Source organism: Thermomyces lanuginosus, assembly GCF_041956635.1.
Source record: "Thermomyces lanuginosus strain ATCC 200065 unplaced genomic scaffold VTN49scaffold_42, whole genome shotgun sequence".
Lineage (NCBI taxonomy): Eukaryota > Fungi > Ascomycota > Eurotiomycetes > Eurotiales > Trichocomaceae > Thermomyces > Thermomyces lanuginosus.
The window spans coordinates 266,284-280,240 of NW_027192376.1; the positions used below are offsets into that span (position 1 = coordinate 266,284).

Consider the following 13,957-nt stretch of genomic DNA (forward strand, 5'->3'; position numbering starts at 1 on the left):
GGTTCCCCGAGGAGCGACAAACCACGGGAAGTTCACACTTCCGTGCTGGCCACCTGGACAGCGCCTACCTTGGCATCGTCCATTCGGTCAAGGCCAGAACGAGCTGCATCCCAGGCGTTTTGTGGTATTTGGCCTTGGTGGTCTGATAAAGGTTGCATGCCAGGCACCGATATGTGAGGGGCCTGGGATGGATTGGGCTAAGGGTACGGTGGTTATTTCTGTTATGCTTTCATCATTCGATCCGTGTTTTCTTCGACTCTTTCGTTACGGTTGATACTTCTGCTTGCATATATGCATTGTTTCAAAAAGTCTCTCTTTACAGCGTGATTCGATGGGCATGTTGATCTTGATGAGTTCATTGTCATGCATCTCGTTCATCTGTCAAATAGTAGGCAGGCACTCTGATTGGTCTCGATGAACACGCAAAAATTCCATGATGACCTTTCATGTAGTGTACAGTATATATACATGGCCAGAACGCAATGAATTAACCGAAACCAGTGAAAGAAAAGAATCTCAGTTTATTTTCCCGGCCTCTTCCAAGCATGGTTCCACCCATCCTTGGGCGGATACTCAGTCTGCATCCGCGCGTACTCAATGGGGAACAAGTCCGTGAAAACGCCTCTCTTATTCATGCTGATTCGGAAGAGCTTCGCGCCGCGCTCGCCACATCCCGTGCGCAGCTCTTCGCACGCGGCCGCCATGGCCTGATACTGACGCTGCAGCTCAAGTTCTTTCTCCCGGCGCAGCTTCGCCTGGTAGAGGTTCCAGGCACGGTGAATAGTCCAATGACGCAGGTAACGTGTTCGGGAGAACTTGAGGGGTCGAGGAGTGCGAGGGTGGTAGAGGAAGTATCGAATCAGGGCTTACAATCGTCAGCAAAAGGTTTTGCCTTCTTCTCGGAGGGTGGAAGTAGGGCGCTTACTGATTCGTTTATCGAGTTGTTGCACGGCATTCTTTCGTTTTTGTAGTGACGACGTTGTCGAAAAGGAGGCGTTTGGTGTTGATGTAGACGCTGGTGTTGTCGTCGTCGGCAGGCCGCGCAGAGAGGATGTTATTGATGGCGCGGTCGAGAAGATCGTTGCGGCGGGTCGGAAGAGCGAACCGCGGAGGCCATGGGCCATTGAGGCCAGGAGCGGCGAGAGTGTGTTCCGCATCGTCATGCAGCACCCTCTCTATCTTGCGGATCAATGGTAAGCTCTATGATCGATCGTTCTCCCAGCTGCTCTGGCCGTGGTCCGACGTTGATGCTGAAAGGAAAATGCAATCGGCACTAGTCCCAATAAAGGAAAGCGTTGCACGTGATGATAAGGTAAATTCAACATCACGTGAAGATAGGTTGATCTTGCCCGGGAGAACCCATCGTCGCCCTCACCAACGTCGATCAGTCTCAATTTCTTGACTGATGGTCTAGAACGGCTCTCACATGCTTAGTGGGCTCCCATTTGTCCTTGCTTTTACGTGTCAAGCACCCTCCTCGGCATTGTACATTTCTTGGTCTATTCAAAAGAGCCAGTTGGATTCTATCACATGTCTATTGCGGGTCCCCGGACTCCAGTTATCGTACAAAGAAATACCATGGAAAAAGCCGCCAACAAAGTAAAATGATGAGCAATTTATGAGTGATTTTGCTTAACCAAGCATCGCGTTAAATCTATCAATTGTCGTCTGCAATCTGCTGACCGTGACATGCAAATACGAGGTATCGTTGGCGCTTGGCTGGCTGAATTCCACCACTGTCATGCCATACCCCGCGCCAGGACTCGACAGCACAGAGACATTCTGTGCGACAACGACGTGTCGAAGGTCGTTAACCACATCCTGTGCTTGTGAGATGGCGTGTCGGAGACGGCAATCCTCCGGTGCCATGGAATCAGCGCTGGCTGTACTGGAAGAAGAGAGAATGCGCATATTCCGCATTTTTACAGTGTGCAAAACGGCCGCCTCGATGCGCCGCAATGCCAGCTGTATGGCTGCAACTGTGAGCAAGACCTTTGCGGCGTCTTTGTCGCAGTAATTGCAAAGAAGGGTCTTTCGGCAGGATAAGAGCACATCACAGGCGGCTGAGAGGCCGCTGTTGTGATGATCGGGCCATGTGGGGTCCGGGCTATCCGGTGTTGTCCGAGACAGCGTGTGCAAAGAGACCAGCTTGGTCGTCTGCCATTCGAAGCAGCTGCAGCCTCCGGTTTGTTGCTGATGAATCGTACTGCCGGAAGAGACGGTGAAGAGCGATGTATCCTGTGACCACACGGGATCACAGGTATGAAAGGCAGCGGGATCGACGAGAGATCCTGCTGTCGTTGCTGGATGAGACGTGATGTTGTCCTGCTGAAAATTCAGGCAGCCAGCAGTGTAGTCCCCTGTATCTGGCGGTGTAGGCAGAGTAAAGGTACTCGTCCAACCGTATGGAATGGAATCGGTCTGCAGCACGATCAACATCGATCCTACCCAGCCGATACTATGATTCTGCTGACCTGATAGCCTAAGGGATCACTCTTTGACCAAGCCGACGGCGCCGAATCTGCCGTTGACGGCGACACCGGGGAACTGGAGCCCAGCGACGGCGTCGGCGACGTAATGCCGCCGTTGTTGATTCCAATCAACAAGCCTGCCTCTCGTAGCCGGGCCAGCGTCTTGCGGTTCCGGCTACCCTTTGGCTTGCCGATCCGAGCGGCATAGCTGTAGTGGCAGTCCAAACGATGGTTTTTACAATGCAGACATGGATTGCCGCCGGTACAGCGGACCTTGGCTTCATGACATGCGTCGCAAGCGGAGCGGAGCTTCGGTGTTTGCTGGGACGACGGCGACGTCGTCGTCGACGCGGATGGAGATGAAGTGGCGGATTTGGGTTTTTCGGTGACTTTCGGCATTTCTCCAGTTATGACCGCTTGTATCTTTGCTTTTCCACGTGGGGAAGATTTGCTTTCTTTTAAGATTTCTGCTTGCCAATTGCCTCTGGCTATTCTGTGGTTGATATATGTTGCAACCTACTCCAACACAAGATGGTGTCAGCCTATTGATCTGCCTCTCTCAGCTCGAACCTTGTTTCCACGCCACGCAGGATAATGCCCCGTGTAACTATGAGCCTCAGCTTTCTCATACATACGTCTTTTCCTGAGATCTTTTTCCGTACATTTCCATGGCACGCCTGAAGTTCTCAAAGAATCCAATGACAGCTCGAAAGAGGTATCATCGTGCGAGTTGTGGATCTCGCCGAACAGGGGGGCGGATACTCCATACCGGGGCCCTTGACCCCAGTCTTCGAATTCCCTGCATGGATTGAGGAACACTGACGAAACACAGGACCACACAAAAAAAATCAAGGTCTATTCTGTTTCGTTTATTTCTTTTTCTTGAGAGAACGCGTGTCACTTGGGTGCAGGTGGTTGTTGGTCAGGTTTGTTCGGCTCTTCGGTTCGGGCTCTCCCGATCTTACATCTAGATATTCCGATACATCTACAATATCCCTTTTTGTTTTTGAATTGATGCAAATGCAGAGCCCGAGCAGATCGAAGGCTATTGACAAAGGATGCGTCATCCTTCGTAACTAACTTTACTACTCCTGATATGCTGCGGCTGATCGACCGGCCCCGTCTCTAACCGCCTGAATCGCGTGCAGGTGTGCGCAAGAACGTGCAGCTGCAGAGCTTCTCGGAATTGGCAGATTTACTTTTGCCCTCAGGGTACTTGAGCTCAACTTGCTTGCTTGCGCCCAAACCTTTTTTACCTACGTAAAGGTTGATCGACGTTCTTACTCGTCCCCGTGCGGTTGGCCTGAACTGCTTACCATGGTTATGGATGCGCGCAAGTCATCCGCCTTGCTTCTTATCCTCCCTTCTCGATCTAGGATGATATTGGAGAAGCGAGCCGATCTTGACAGCATGGTCGCACAGCTGACATTGCCCTTGCACGACAAAAAGGCTCGCTTAGAGTGTTCCACAGGCTACGGAGTCAGCTTCGGAAATGATCAAGCAGAATGTGTAGTAAGCGAGAAGATTCAGTCATCCGTTCGCCTAATACTACTGCCACACGTCCCATGTTCTGCCACTCGTGGCTCATGCATACGATCTTACGTCAATTCTGGACTCGTATCTGGTTTCTATAAATCAATATCGAATACCTAGTCTGGTAAATACAACAGAAAATGAATAACTAGCAATTCGAGACTAAAAACTCGAAAATATACTCGTCTCTAGAATACGAGCGATTGCCGAATTTTATCCATGCTTATTTTCAAAATACATCAATTGATTCGTCCATTGGATCTAACCGAGATCCGATCATCAGAATTAGGTTGATCAATCGACTGGCCCAGTCTAGTCCAGATTCTGATCGCAGATCGAGATTCGATACTTTGCTGCAGCCTAAAGAAGCCAAGTCAGTGCAACCCCATTCCCGTGCACATTTTCCCTCTCCCACGCACTCTCTCTTTCTCTCGGTGTATGGGCGATGTCGGTGCCGCTGAGGCCGATGCCGAGATTCAATACATAGTTGTTCAGTCTTTTTTATGATTGGGAGTCGGATAAACATATTGTTCCGGCCATGTGCATTATTTTCTGCTCTGATGCTAGAGATCAAGATTGCGGCTGAGTCCGATTATCGGTGCTTTTTGAAGGCATTATCGATTCGTATGCTGGAATCGCTAGAGTACATATCTCGATCTCAGCCACTAAAAAAAGCCACAACGCCTTGCAAGCCATGATGAACGAAGGAAAAAGAAAATATACCTCAGCTCAATATGTACTGGTACAGATGAACAAAATTAAACATGTACAGGAGAAGAAAAAGAATGCATCAACCATCCATTTCATGCGCAAAAAAAATCGTTTCGTTTCGTCGTAAGTCGTAAATTCGTTAATCTCGTAGCAGCAGCCCAGAAACCCCAAGCCAAGCAATTAGTGCCCACGCTGAATCGGCCGTTTTCTGTCCACTCGGGGCAATATCGCGGGATGGGGCGACGACTGAGACGATGATGCTGGTAGTCCAGTTGATAGCAGTGCTGAGAAAGCCGTCTGCAAGGGGGCTGTCGTGGTAGGTAACATGTCGACTCCTCGGGACGACGAAAATGGAGGAGTCGGTGAAGGAAAAACGCCATAACCAGTATCGGTGATTTTAGTTGTTGCTCCCGAAGCGCAAGGGATGGAGGAGGTTGTGAGCTTCACCGTCATCGTTGTCGTAGACGATTCCGAGGGCGTCGGAGGCGAGAATGCTGCCGTTACAGTCACGGTTACAGTAATATCAACGTCCTCGTTTCCTCCCTCTTTCTCTTCTCCTTGCGGTTCGACAGGAACCACGGATGTCAAAGCCATTGTTTCTGTTGTCTTTGAAGGTTCAACGTGCACCGTCTTTGTCGTCGTTATCGTTGTTGTCGATGGCGTTGAGTTTGAGTCGCTTCCGTCCACGGCGACGACGGAGTATGTGGGTTTGTTATTGCGCCGATTATTTTGGTATTGATCTTGCTCAGCTATTGGGAATGCGTTGGTCTCGTGGAGAAACGAAGTGGTTGTTGCTGCGAGGAATAGGAGAGAGCGTGTGAGCCGCATTGCTCTGATGGATCCTGCGGTCTCTTTACATAGATCGAGGTGTTATGGAAGATGTTGATTAAGGAGGAAATTATTTACAAGTAAGAAATCTACAAGAGAAGAGGCTCCTGTACAAGCCTCGACTATGGTTCCATTATCACCATCACATGCTACACTGAAAGATCAACCTGGTGGTGCTTTTTGAGAGACGCCAGGGATGTCACTTGAACCCTTAGGTTACCCGATCTGGTAAACCGTTGATCTGATTATCTGTGGCTGGGAGACTCGAGCCAATCACTAGCCTCGCTTTGGTGAGTAAACGATTGCCAAGCTTTTCCCAGCCACCCCATGTGGGGTTGATCCACGCCTAGTGGGAGATCCAGGAACGAGACTGAGCCAATCGCCGTTCATCCTTTTTGTTATCATATCGATACATCCTCCAGCCGAATTAATCCACATCCCATCCCCGCAACAGCCCAGCCGGCACAGTGCCGGTTCGGGTTCCAGGCCAATGCGGTCACATGCGTCTCCTCGTCGTAGACAGTGAGCGTCAACACCCCGTTGACCATCCGAGGGTCTCCGGCCATGTTCCGTTGTAGACTGACCGGCTCAGCCTGGAAGCCGTCAATGAACCGACTCACGTCCGGCGCCGCTTCGTCCTTGTTTCTGGCACGCGCCCACTCGTGTTGAAATATTTTCAGCTGCATGTGCACTTCTTTGGCGTTGAGCATCCGCCGAAGCGGGTTGACGGCAACAATCGCACCGTTGGTGCAGCCGACGAGGCAGGATGGGTGCCAGGGACTGAACGCCGCCATGGCAGACACTGTGCTCGGCAGCCGGCCAGCCGTGGTTGTGACGTGGAATCGCCGTACCGGCATCGCGCGTAGAAAGTCGTTCTCGTCGCTGGAGAAGAAGGCCTGAAGTAAAGGGGACCATGCGAGGTGCGAAGTCCCTACCCGCACTCGGCCTGCGTCCACCACATCCTTTTGAGGGTCCAGCAGGGACGTAAGTCGGGTTTGTCCGTCCATGGAGGTGGTGGCCAGGAGATGAGGGTATTGGGGGTACGCAGTGGATAGGTTTGTGATGTATGTCAGATGGATCTGTAGGCGCATGTACGGCACCGCATCCTCCATATCCTGTCTGGATGAGGTTACAATGTTGTAGAGGTGCACAGATCCATCCGCACATGCTACGGCAATGTCCGATGGGGACAGCCAGGCCATACAGGACGACACCGTCGCCGCTGGCGCTGCTGTGAATGCCGCGGATAGGACTCTGCCTGGACAATGCTTAGTCAAGAACTTGCTTCCGTCAAGTCAGATAGTCAAGTCAGATACGTACGGTACTCGATGCCTTGATCCTCTTGGCCTAGTGTCACATCCAAAACTCGTGTCCTGCCATCTCCGCATACACAAGCCAGCAAGCCTAGATTGACGATCCCATCGTCCTCTGCGCGTTTCTGTCGAGGCATTGGGCACCATGCTATCCTTCTGATATGTCCCCATTCTGTGCACAAAACCAGCCTTAGTCTGGGTTTCTTTGACATGTCCAAACCTTTGGTTTGCCTTTCTGCATCTTGAGCTTCAAAGGACCAAATCTGCACAGCTGCAGGATACGGCGGAGATGGTGTAAATGCCGGCGCGCCCCGATGTTGCTCGCCGCCAAAAAAGCTTTCTTTTTGCTGGGCACTGATGGGAACAACGACAGCAAGGTACTGTGTGAGGCCGTCCTGGTTCGGAGCCCACGCTATCGCCTGGACCTTGCCGCTCATGTTGATGATCCATCCTTGCCGCGCCCGATTCTGGCTAGTTTTTTGGTCGCCGACATGGCCACCCTTATCACTTGTTTGTTTCTTGCTTGGTCGTCCTAGCTTTTTCGTTGCTTTTATCGATTGCGTTGTCGTTTCCGGCACGCCATCGATTTCGGGCCATGCTTGTCCGAAATCGAGGACATCATGCTGCCGTAGTTCAAAGGATCTCTGCTGTCCATCTACAAACGGCCCAATACGCACTTTGTGTTTTTCCTTCAGTGGCGCCGGTAGATAAGTCCGGATCGCTTGCTCTTCCCCAATTACCTCAAACTGTTGCCGCTTTCGAAACCGCCCTCCGAGATCAGCCTGGTAATACCAGTCCCAAGCAGCTGTCGCCTCCCTCTCGAGATCCGCCGCATCCACACCATAAGTACGGCCGGCTCCGTAGTCATCCGATCCGTACTGCTGCGGATTGGGCTCCTGCTGCAGCGATGCTCTACTCGGAACCGCAGAATCGTTCGCCCCAGACCAGCGATCGCGGACGTAGATCATGTTCAGAATGTCACGCTCATCCGTGCCGAATGTTACCTGCAGGTTGACGGGCTTGCTCGCGTGCTCATTCGGCATCCAGTTTCCGCGGCTGTGAGGCCCGTGGTGTACAGATTGGCTGAGCTCTTGAAATTTAAGAGCTCTTTTACCCCATCGCGGTACTTGTCCGTATTCCACTTCTTCATCCCCTTCTCCTTCGTCCATTATTATCTCCTCATCGTCATCGACTTCCCCGCCCAGTTCTGCCGCGGGGACAAAATCGGCATCGTCTGCTGATGGACTTTTGCGTCTTCTTCTTCCCCTCCTGGATGTTCTTGATGAAGGATCAGGTGACTCTTCAGGAGAGCCATTGTCGAGAGGCTCGTTTTTGGACTCGGTAACATCTGCGTCTTTGATTCCCGCTGCCTCGAATGGATCATCAGTATACCGCGTGTTTGCGCGCGCTGAACGACGCGATTGGCGCACGGCGGGCATGCCAATGTGGAGGTTTTTCTATGATCTCAGCATCGGGTAATGTTAGGAGAATGGTCACTGCTGTAGGTAGACGACTAGTTAGATATCGACGCTTTGGCTTGCGATGGATGCGTTGGTAAAGGATGGGATGACGTCTTGGAATTCTTGTTGAAATCCTGCGCGCGAACTACGCGCTCCGTCAACACCCACGTTTCTTCGACTTCAGTCTTCACACCGTTCACTTTCGCCGCCAACTTCTGTATCTCTTATTATCAGATTGCCTTTGGAGAGCCGTAGTCAACGTCTTCCGAATTACTACTGTACTTGACGTCTATACTGCTTTGATGGTCTAATATTTTACAGTCCCAGCCATCGGACGCGCTTCAATCACTCCGCAAATATCCCATTGCCTTCCTCCACCATTCCCAAATCCCAAGCTCCTGCATAACAGCGCCAAACTCCTTCATCGATTCGACCTCTCTTAGCCCAGGGGTCACTGTCGTGCGCTTGGTCGCTCCATCTGTTCCCGGCCCGGGTTTCGCAAGCAACTGATAGTCCTTATAACGCAGTCTCTGCACCGTACTGACCCAAGCGATGACATCGTTTACGCTGTGCCCTTCAACGTACATCACTCCCGGCGTGCCACCGGTCCGGAGGAGGACGGAACAGTTGAGCGCGTCGGCGGCTTTTTTGAGGGTGGAGATCTTCTTGCGGGACGTGATGTGGTGGGTGCGAATGAGCGCATTGAAAACCATCGCTCAGTCAGTTCCGACCTAGCTGACTTTGCAGACTGGTAAGACTGTCATGCTGATGAAGGATGATGCTGAGCGCAACACAAGGTCTCTCTTGCGAGCATAGGTAATATTCGCCATGATCACGTGATAATTCTGTTTTGACAAGGGTTAGGGTTAGGGTTACGTCCCAGCCAGGTTCGATATCTTCCGAGTCCATTCATTGTGCTCTTGGTGCGAGTGATGAAGAGTTTCAGAATCACTGTATGTACTTAAATTGACTGGATTTTAGATGTTTTGACATTTGACCCTTCGCAGCGTCTCTTGCAATATAGTTACGCAACAGTGGTTGACTGGGTCACATCTGGTATAAGCAGGAAGAACTGGTTAAAATACAAGGATTGTATGAATTCACTTGCTAGCCAAATGACAACTGAGGCCCAATTATCAGCGACACCCGGACTGTACTCAACCCTAATACTTCAGCATCGCCTTGCCAAAGTTCTCGCCTGTGAAGAGAGCCAGGAAACCCTCAACTGCTTTGTCGATTCCCTGAATCTCCCATATCTTTTCCTTGATGGTGCCTTCTTTCAACCACTTCTGAACCCGTTGCTGGTGCTCCTTGCTGTATGCTTGATATTCAGGGTCTCCAGTGATGAAGCCACGAAGGGTCAATCTCCTGTTCAAGACCTCCCAGAGATTGCGGATCGGATAATGCTGGTCCATGGGCTTGTTGTATTGGGAAATCATGCCACAAACGGCAATCCGGCCATGATGTTTCATGGCACCTATCGCAGCCTCCAGTTGCTCGCCGCCAACATTCTCATAATAGATATCGATTCCTTCTGGCGCGAGGCGCTTGAGGGCGTCTGCCGGCTTCTCCTTCTTGTAATTGAATCCGCCGTCGAAGCCAAGCTCTTTGACGATGTAGTCCAACTTCGCATCGGAACCAACACTGCCGATGACCTTCAACCCTTCGTGTTTGGCCAACAGGCCGACCGTTTGCCCTACAGCACCGCTCGCTGCCGACACGAAGATTGTCTCTCCCTTTTTGGGCTTGCAGATCTCGTACAGCGACGAGTATGCCGTCAGCCCTGGCATCCCCAGGATCCCCAAGAAGTGCCGAATATCAATACCTAACGGGTTCTCGAGGCGTGTGACGTGCCATTTCGGGATATCGGATTTTTGCACCGCAACGACCTGCTGAAAAGGCAAGTGACCTATCACGAGATCCCCTTCCTTGAAATCCGGGTTGTTCGACTTGAGCACCTTAGCAATGTGCATGCTGCTCACCGGCGCGTTGAGCTCGAAAGGCGCTTCAATTGACTGGACCTCGGGGGGAAACATTCGAAGGCGCAGGTAGGGATCAAAACTGCCGTAGAGATTCTGCAGCAGAAGACCGCCCTCGGGGGGTGGAGCGCTGGCATCATAACTTGCTTCTTCGAGGACAAGATCCTTGCCCGCAACCGGTAGGCCGTTGGGCACCCGTCTGTACATCAAGACTTTGTTTCCAGGCATGGTAGAGGATTTCGTTTCGAGGTGAAACGTATCAGTGCACTGAGTAGAAGTCTCGATGAGCGTTGATGTGCCACGGTGCGAGGCACTTTGTCACCATTATGCATAGTCTTATCGAGGCCTTTCATCATTGCCGCATGCGGCCGATTAGGGTTAGGTACCAAACAATTCTCTCCCTCCATTACGGATGACAAAGCGGCGCATCATCTTGAAAACCTTCAGAGGGATTGGCAGCGCCATGCAGATTGTCTTTGGGAGTAATCAACATTTTCGGCTAGCCTGGAGTTCATCACAAGCTTGATCAGACTTTCCTCCGTTGCTCGCCGTTGATGTTGCTAGAGCGAGACTGAGAGCTTGAGCAGCCAATCGCAACACAAGTGAGCAATCTTTAATGGATTCATATCCTCTCTTTCGGACAGCGTCACAATACTAAGTCGCATTATCTCACCACAATCCATTATGTGCTCTGTGTAGAGTGTATGTACTCTTGTACAGGCGTACTCGGTTCATGCGGAGTATGGCCTTGCACCTTGCTTTGGCTGTCAGATGCCGCGGTACAATGGGTTACGGTAGCCTAACATTTCCCTGCAAATCGTCACCCCTTGTCCATTATCTTTCACTTTCCGTCTTGCCTGGTTTCTCCATGTTCATACTATTTTTCGGCAGCACTCACCATCTGCTTTCCATTGTTATCTCTTGTTGCCCTAGATAGTATTGTATCCGGTCGTATGTACTGCTTCGCAGGTGTCAGGCGGGGGAATACAATACGATGCCATTGTGTCGGCGGAAAGGATCCAGTACGTGTATGATACCTGTATTATTACACGCACGTGACCTGATTCCATCTCTCACTCCATTTGTGTCCCTCTTCATTTCCTTTTAGTCCACTTTTCCTTTCTCTAGCATCTTTGGCATCTCCTGTGCCGTTTTGCCGTCCACCCGGCCTCTTTGCCTCTCTCAGGCCGTTTAGATGTCTCTGTTCCTTGTTTTTTGCCCGTGTCCGGTGTTTCAGCACTCTTCAGCTCACTTGTACCGTCCTATAGAGGACGCTACTCATTTCTAGGAGAGCATTCTGTCCAGCTTGGCATGTGTACTTAGTCCTCCGATCTCCCCTAGGATTTGGAGGGTAGAGTTCTAGCTAGCAAGGCCTTGTGTTTGGTTCTCTCTCAGTCCAGGATAAGCCCATTTCTGTCCGATAGTTATGAGCCCGGTAGTGCTCTTCGGACAGATTTAATGGCTCTTCTTCCTCCTTTTCTTTGCGCGGACATCAATTCCCCTTCTCGCTTTTCAGACCTCGTTTGACAAGTGCCTGCACCACCTCGTGTGCGGCCCGGTGCCCACTGACCTCGAAATACTCTCCGTGCGCGGAGTAACTTACTCCCCTCCCTCTTCATCCATCAGGCCACCGCCATACTTCCCAGCTTTATCGCCAGTTGTTACGATGTGTGAATCTTTACGGGCTTCATATCACTCTACTTAGTAGTCTAGATCCTGCCAGCGAGCTATTGCATAAGCGTTGGATCATTTCCAGAAAATTAGGTCTACCGCAACCACTTGCTCACCGCCATCATCATTTCACCCTCCGAACCCTGTACTTCAATGACGAAGAGGAAAGCGAACGCTTCGAGACGAGGTCAATTGTCACGGCATACGGTCATTTCGTCGTGCAATACCGGGAAAGAACACCAATATTCACCGTGTCTGCGAGAGACCTAACTCCGCTGTCACTGAACTATTTCGCCCCCTTGAATAGAGATGAATCCTTTCACATTCAGGAGTCGGACGGTGATTTGGTCAGTGCCAGGGGAAATGCTGTCGTCCCAAATGCTATATTCTGTTTCCTCCTCTGTGACGTAGGTCGTCCAGGGGAGGTTCTCCTCGTGCCAGTGTTGAGGGCTGAGGGGGTCGTAGCCAAGGTCGTCAGCTGGGTCAAACGATCCAGCAAAGTCCGGAGGCGGATTTCAGTCTTTCCTTAGAGAAACTTCAACTGTAAATCCCGTTTACCGCGAGTGGCGGAGTGTTCAGGCGTGGCTCAAATATGTGCCACGCAATGATGCGGTACAGGTCTCGGTCGTCTTTCACCTCGTTGATGGCTTTGGCCCAGTATTTCTTCTTAGCTTGTCGTACCGCCTTTTGGAAGCGTTTACGTCCTTCCGCGGTTGGGTCGCCGTTCAGCCATCGACGGCGGCCAGCCGCACATTCTTCCGTCCACCAGGGAGCATCACGTTGTCCTTGTCGTGAAGGGTACCCGGACGCTTTGATGGCTTCCTCAAAGAGTCCCGTTAGGGCAGCCACATACTGATCCAATTCCACCGGGTCTCGTATGCTGTCGACGCTTGGGAAAATTGTCACGTTTGTCTTCATGATTGTGGCAAAGCGGTGGTGATTTCCGTCAGGGACGTGGTTACAGACATCTCTCAGTCGGAGGCATGCCTCGCCCCGGAATCGTTGTGATCACCGGGTGGCCGAAGCTCTTATCCAGACCTGCAGGTATAACTGTGCGTGTAAACGGAATGTTCGAAAATGTTTAAGTCTAGGACGTGCCCTGTCTCCTGCGTGGCGACTCCCGGTTCGCCGATGTCGGCCATGTCCGCGGTCGTCGCCCAGTTTGCGACTTCTTCGCCGCGCTGGGAGTTATCGACGGCTGGCTCGAACATCTCGTTGTGGACGTTGAAGTCTCCCCCCATCATGGTACTGGATCGGGGTTTAGGGAAGTGGCGTAGTCGATCACTTCATCTGTCCCTGGTGCTCGGTATACATTGAGGATCGATAGTCCATCGACGGAGACCCAGAGTAAGTCTCTACTTTGGGTCGTCCTGTGCTGGCTGACGCGGAGAGCGGCGGTCCTGCGAGTGTACATGAGGACTCTCGGCCGGCTTCCATCAGAGTGTCTGGGTCATTCCAAGCTTCTACTGGGGAGCAGCATTCATATGCGGGGTGATTCTGCGTCGTTGTTTCGGCGGCCACCCAAGGTTCTTGAATGCAGATGTTGCATCCCTTTTCAAGACATGGAACACTAGATGCAATCGATCTTGGTAGGCGTAATCGATATGATTGTGCCCAGGATCTCGACGCTGCTCTAAGATCAACGAGGTCAATTGGCTGTGGCAAGGTCCCTTCTTACCATATATGAGAAACAACCCCAAAACATGGAATTTTAGGCGCCCTTTCAGGGTCGCTGGATACCAGTGGGATCGTTCGTCTCCAATGGTGTGCGTCCGAGTCGCTGGGTGACTCGGCGTTGGCTAGCAATGACTGAGATCTTATCGGACGGATAATGTTTTTCTAGTCTTCTAGGGTCCAATATCTAGGTAGGTTCTGGCCGCGATCTCCAGCACATCCCACTTTTCGTTCTCGGCAAAGACCGATCCAAGTTGGTTTGACGGAGTTGACGCCACTTCTGTAGCGTTCATTTCGAATGCAAAGGAGGGCTTACT

General features: G+C 51.5%; 7 protein-coding genes across 7 annotated transcripts; all 7 read right to left on the reverse strand.

Annotated features, from left to right (window-relative positions):
• Window positions 1–521: 521 nt before the first annotated feature.
• On the reverse strand, window positions 522–1,124 carry VTN49DRAFT_6799 (mitochondrial 54S ribosomal protein mL40; the record flags this gene model as incomplete). Its single annotated transcript, XM_069414996.1, has 2 exons — window positions 522–865; window positions 926–1,124. The coding sequence occupies 2 exons, from the start codon at window positions 1,122–1,124 to the stop codon at window positions 522–524; spliced, it is 543 nt and encodes a 180-aa protein (XP_069264839.1).
• A 508-nt stretch (window positions 1,125–1,632) lies between these two features.
• Window positions 1,633–2,870, reverse strand: VTN49DRAFT_6800 (uncharacterized protein; the record flags this gene model as incomplete). The annotated part of the gene is made up of 2 exons (XM_069414999.1): window positions 1,633–2,421; window positions 2,475–2,870. The coding sequence occupies 2 exons, from the start codon at window positions 2,868–2,870 to the stop codon at window positions 1,633–1,635; spliced, it is 1,185 nt and encodes a 394-aa protein (XP_069264840.1).
• Window positions 2,871–4,895: 2,025 nt separating this feature from the next.
• VTN49DRAFT_6801 (uncharacterized protein) lies at window positions 4,896–5,543 on the reverse strand (the record flags this gene model as incomplete). The annotated part of the gene is made up of 1 exon (XM_069415000.1): window positions 4,896–5,543. One exon carries the CDS (start codon window positions 5,541–5,543, stop codon window positions 4,896–4,898), a length of 648 nt encoding a protein of 215 aa, XP_069264841.1.
• Window positions 5,544–5,944: 401 nt separating this feature from the next.
• VTN49DRAFT_6802 (uncharacterized protein) lies at window positions 5,945–8,295 on the reverse strand (the record flags this gene model as incomplete). Its single annotated transcript, XM_069415001.1, has 2 exons — window positions 5,945–6,801; window positions 6,864–8,295. The coding sequence occupies 2 exons, from the start codon at window positions 8,293–8,295 to the stop codon at window positions 5,945–5,947; spliced, it is 2,289 nt and encodes a 762-aa protein (XP_069264842.1).
• A 362-nt stretch (window positions 8,296–8,657) lies between these two features.
• VTN49DRAFT_6803 (uncharacterized protein) lies at window positions 8,658–9,029 on the reverse strand (the record flags this gene model as incomplete). The annotated part of the gene is made up of 1 exon (XM_069415002.1): window positions 8,658–9,029. One exon carries the CDS (start codon window positions 9,027–9,029, stop codon window positions 8,658–8,660), a length of 372 nt encoding a protein of 123 aa, XP_069264843.1.
• A 450-nt stretch (window positions 9,030–9,479) lies between these two features.
• Window positions 9,480–10,523, reverse strand: VTN49DRAFT_6804 (uncharacterized protein; the record flags this gene model as incomplete). Its single annotated transcript, XM_069415003.1, has 1 exon — window positions 9,480–10,523. One exon carries the CDS (start codon window positions 10,521–10,523, stop codon window positions 9,480–9,482), a length of 1,044 nt encoding a protein of 347 aa, XP_069264844.1.
• Window positions 10,524–12,503: 1,980 nt separating this feature from the next.
• VTN49DRAFT_6805 (uncharacterized protein) lies at window positions 12,504–12,884 on the reverse strand (the record flags this gene model as incomplete). The annotated part of the gene is made up of 1 exon (XM_069415004.1): window positions 12,504–12,884. The coding sequence occupies one exon, from the start codon at window positions 12,882–12,884 to the stop codon at window positions 12,504–12,506; it is 381 nt and encodes a 126-aa protein (XP_069264845.1).
• Between the last annotated feature and the right edge of the window lie 1,073 nt (window positions 12,885–13,957).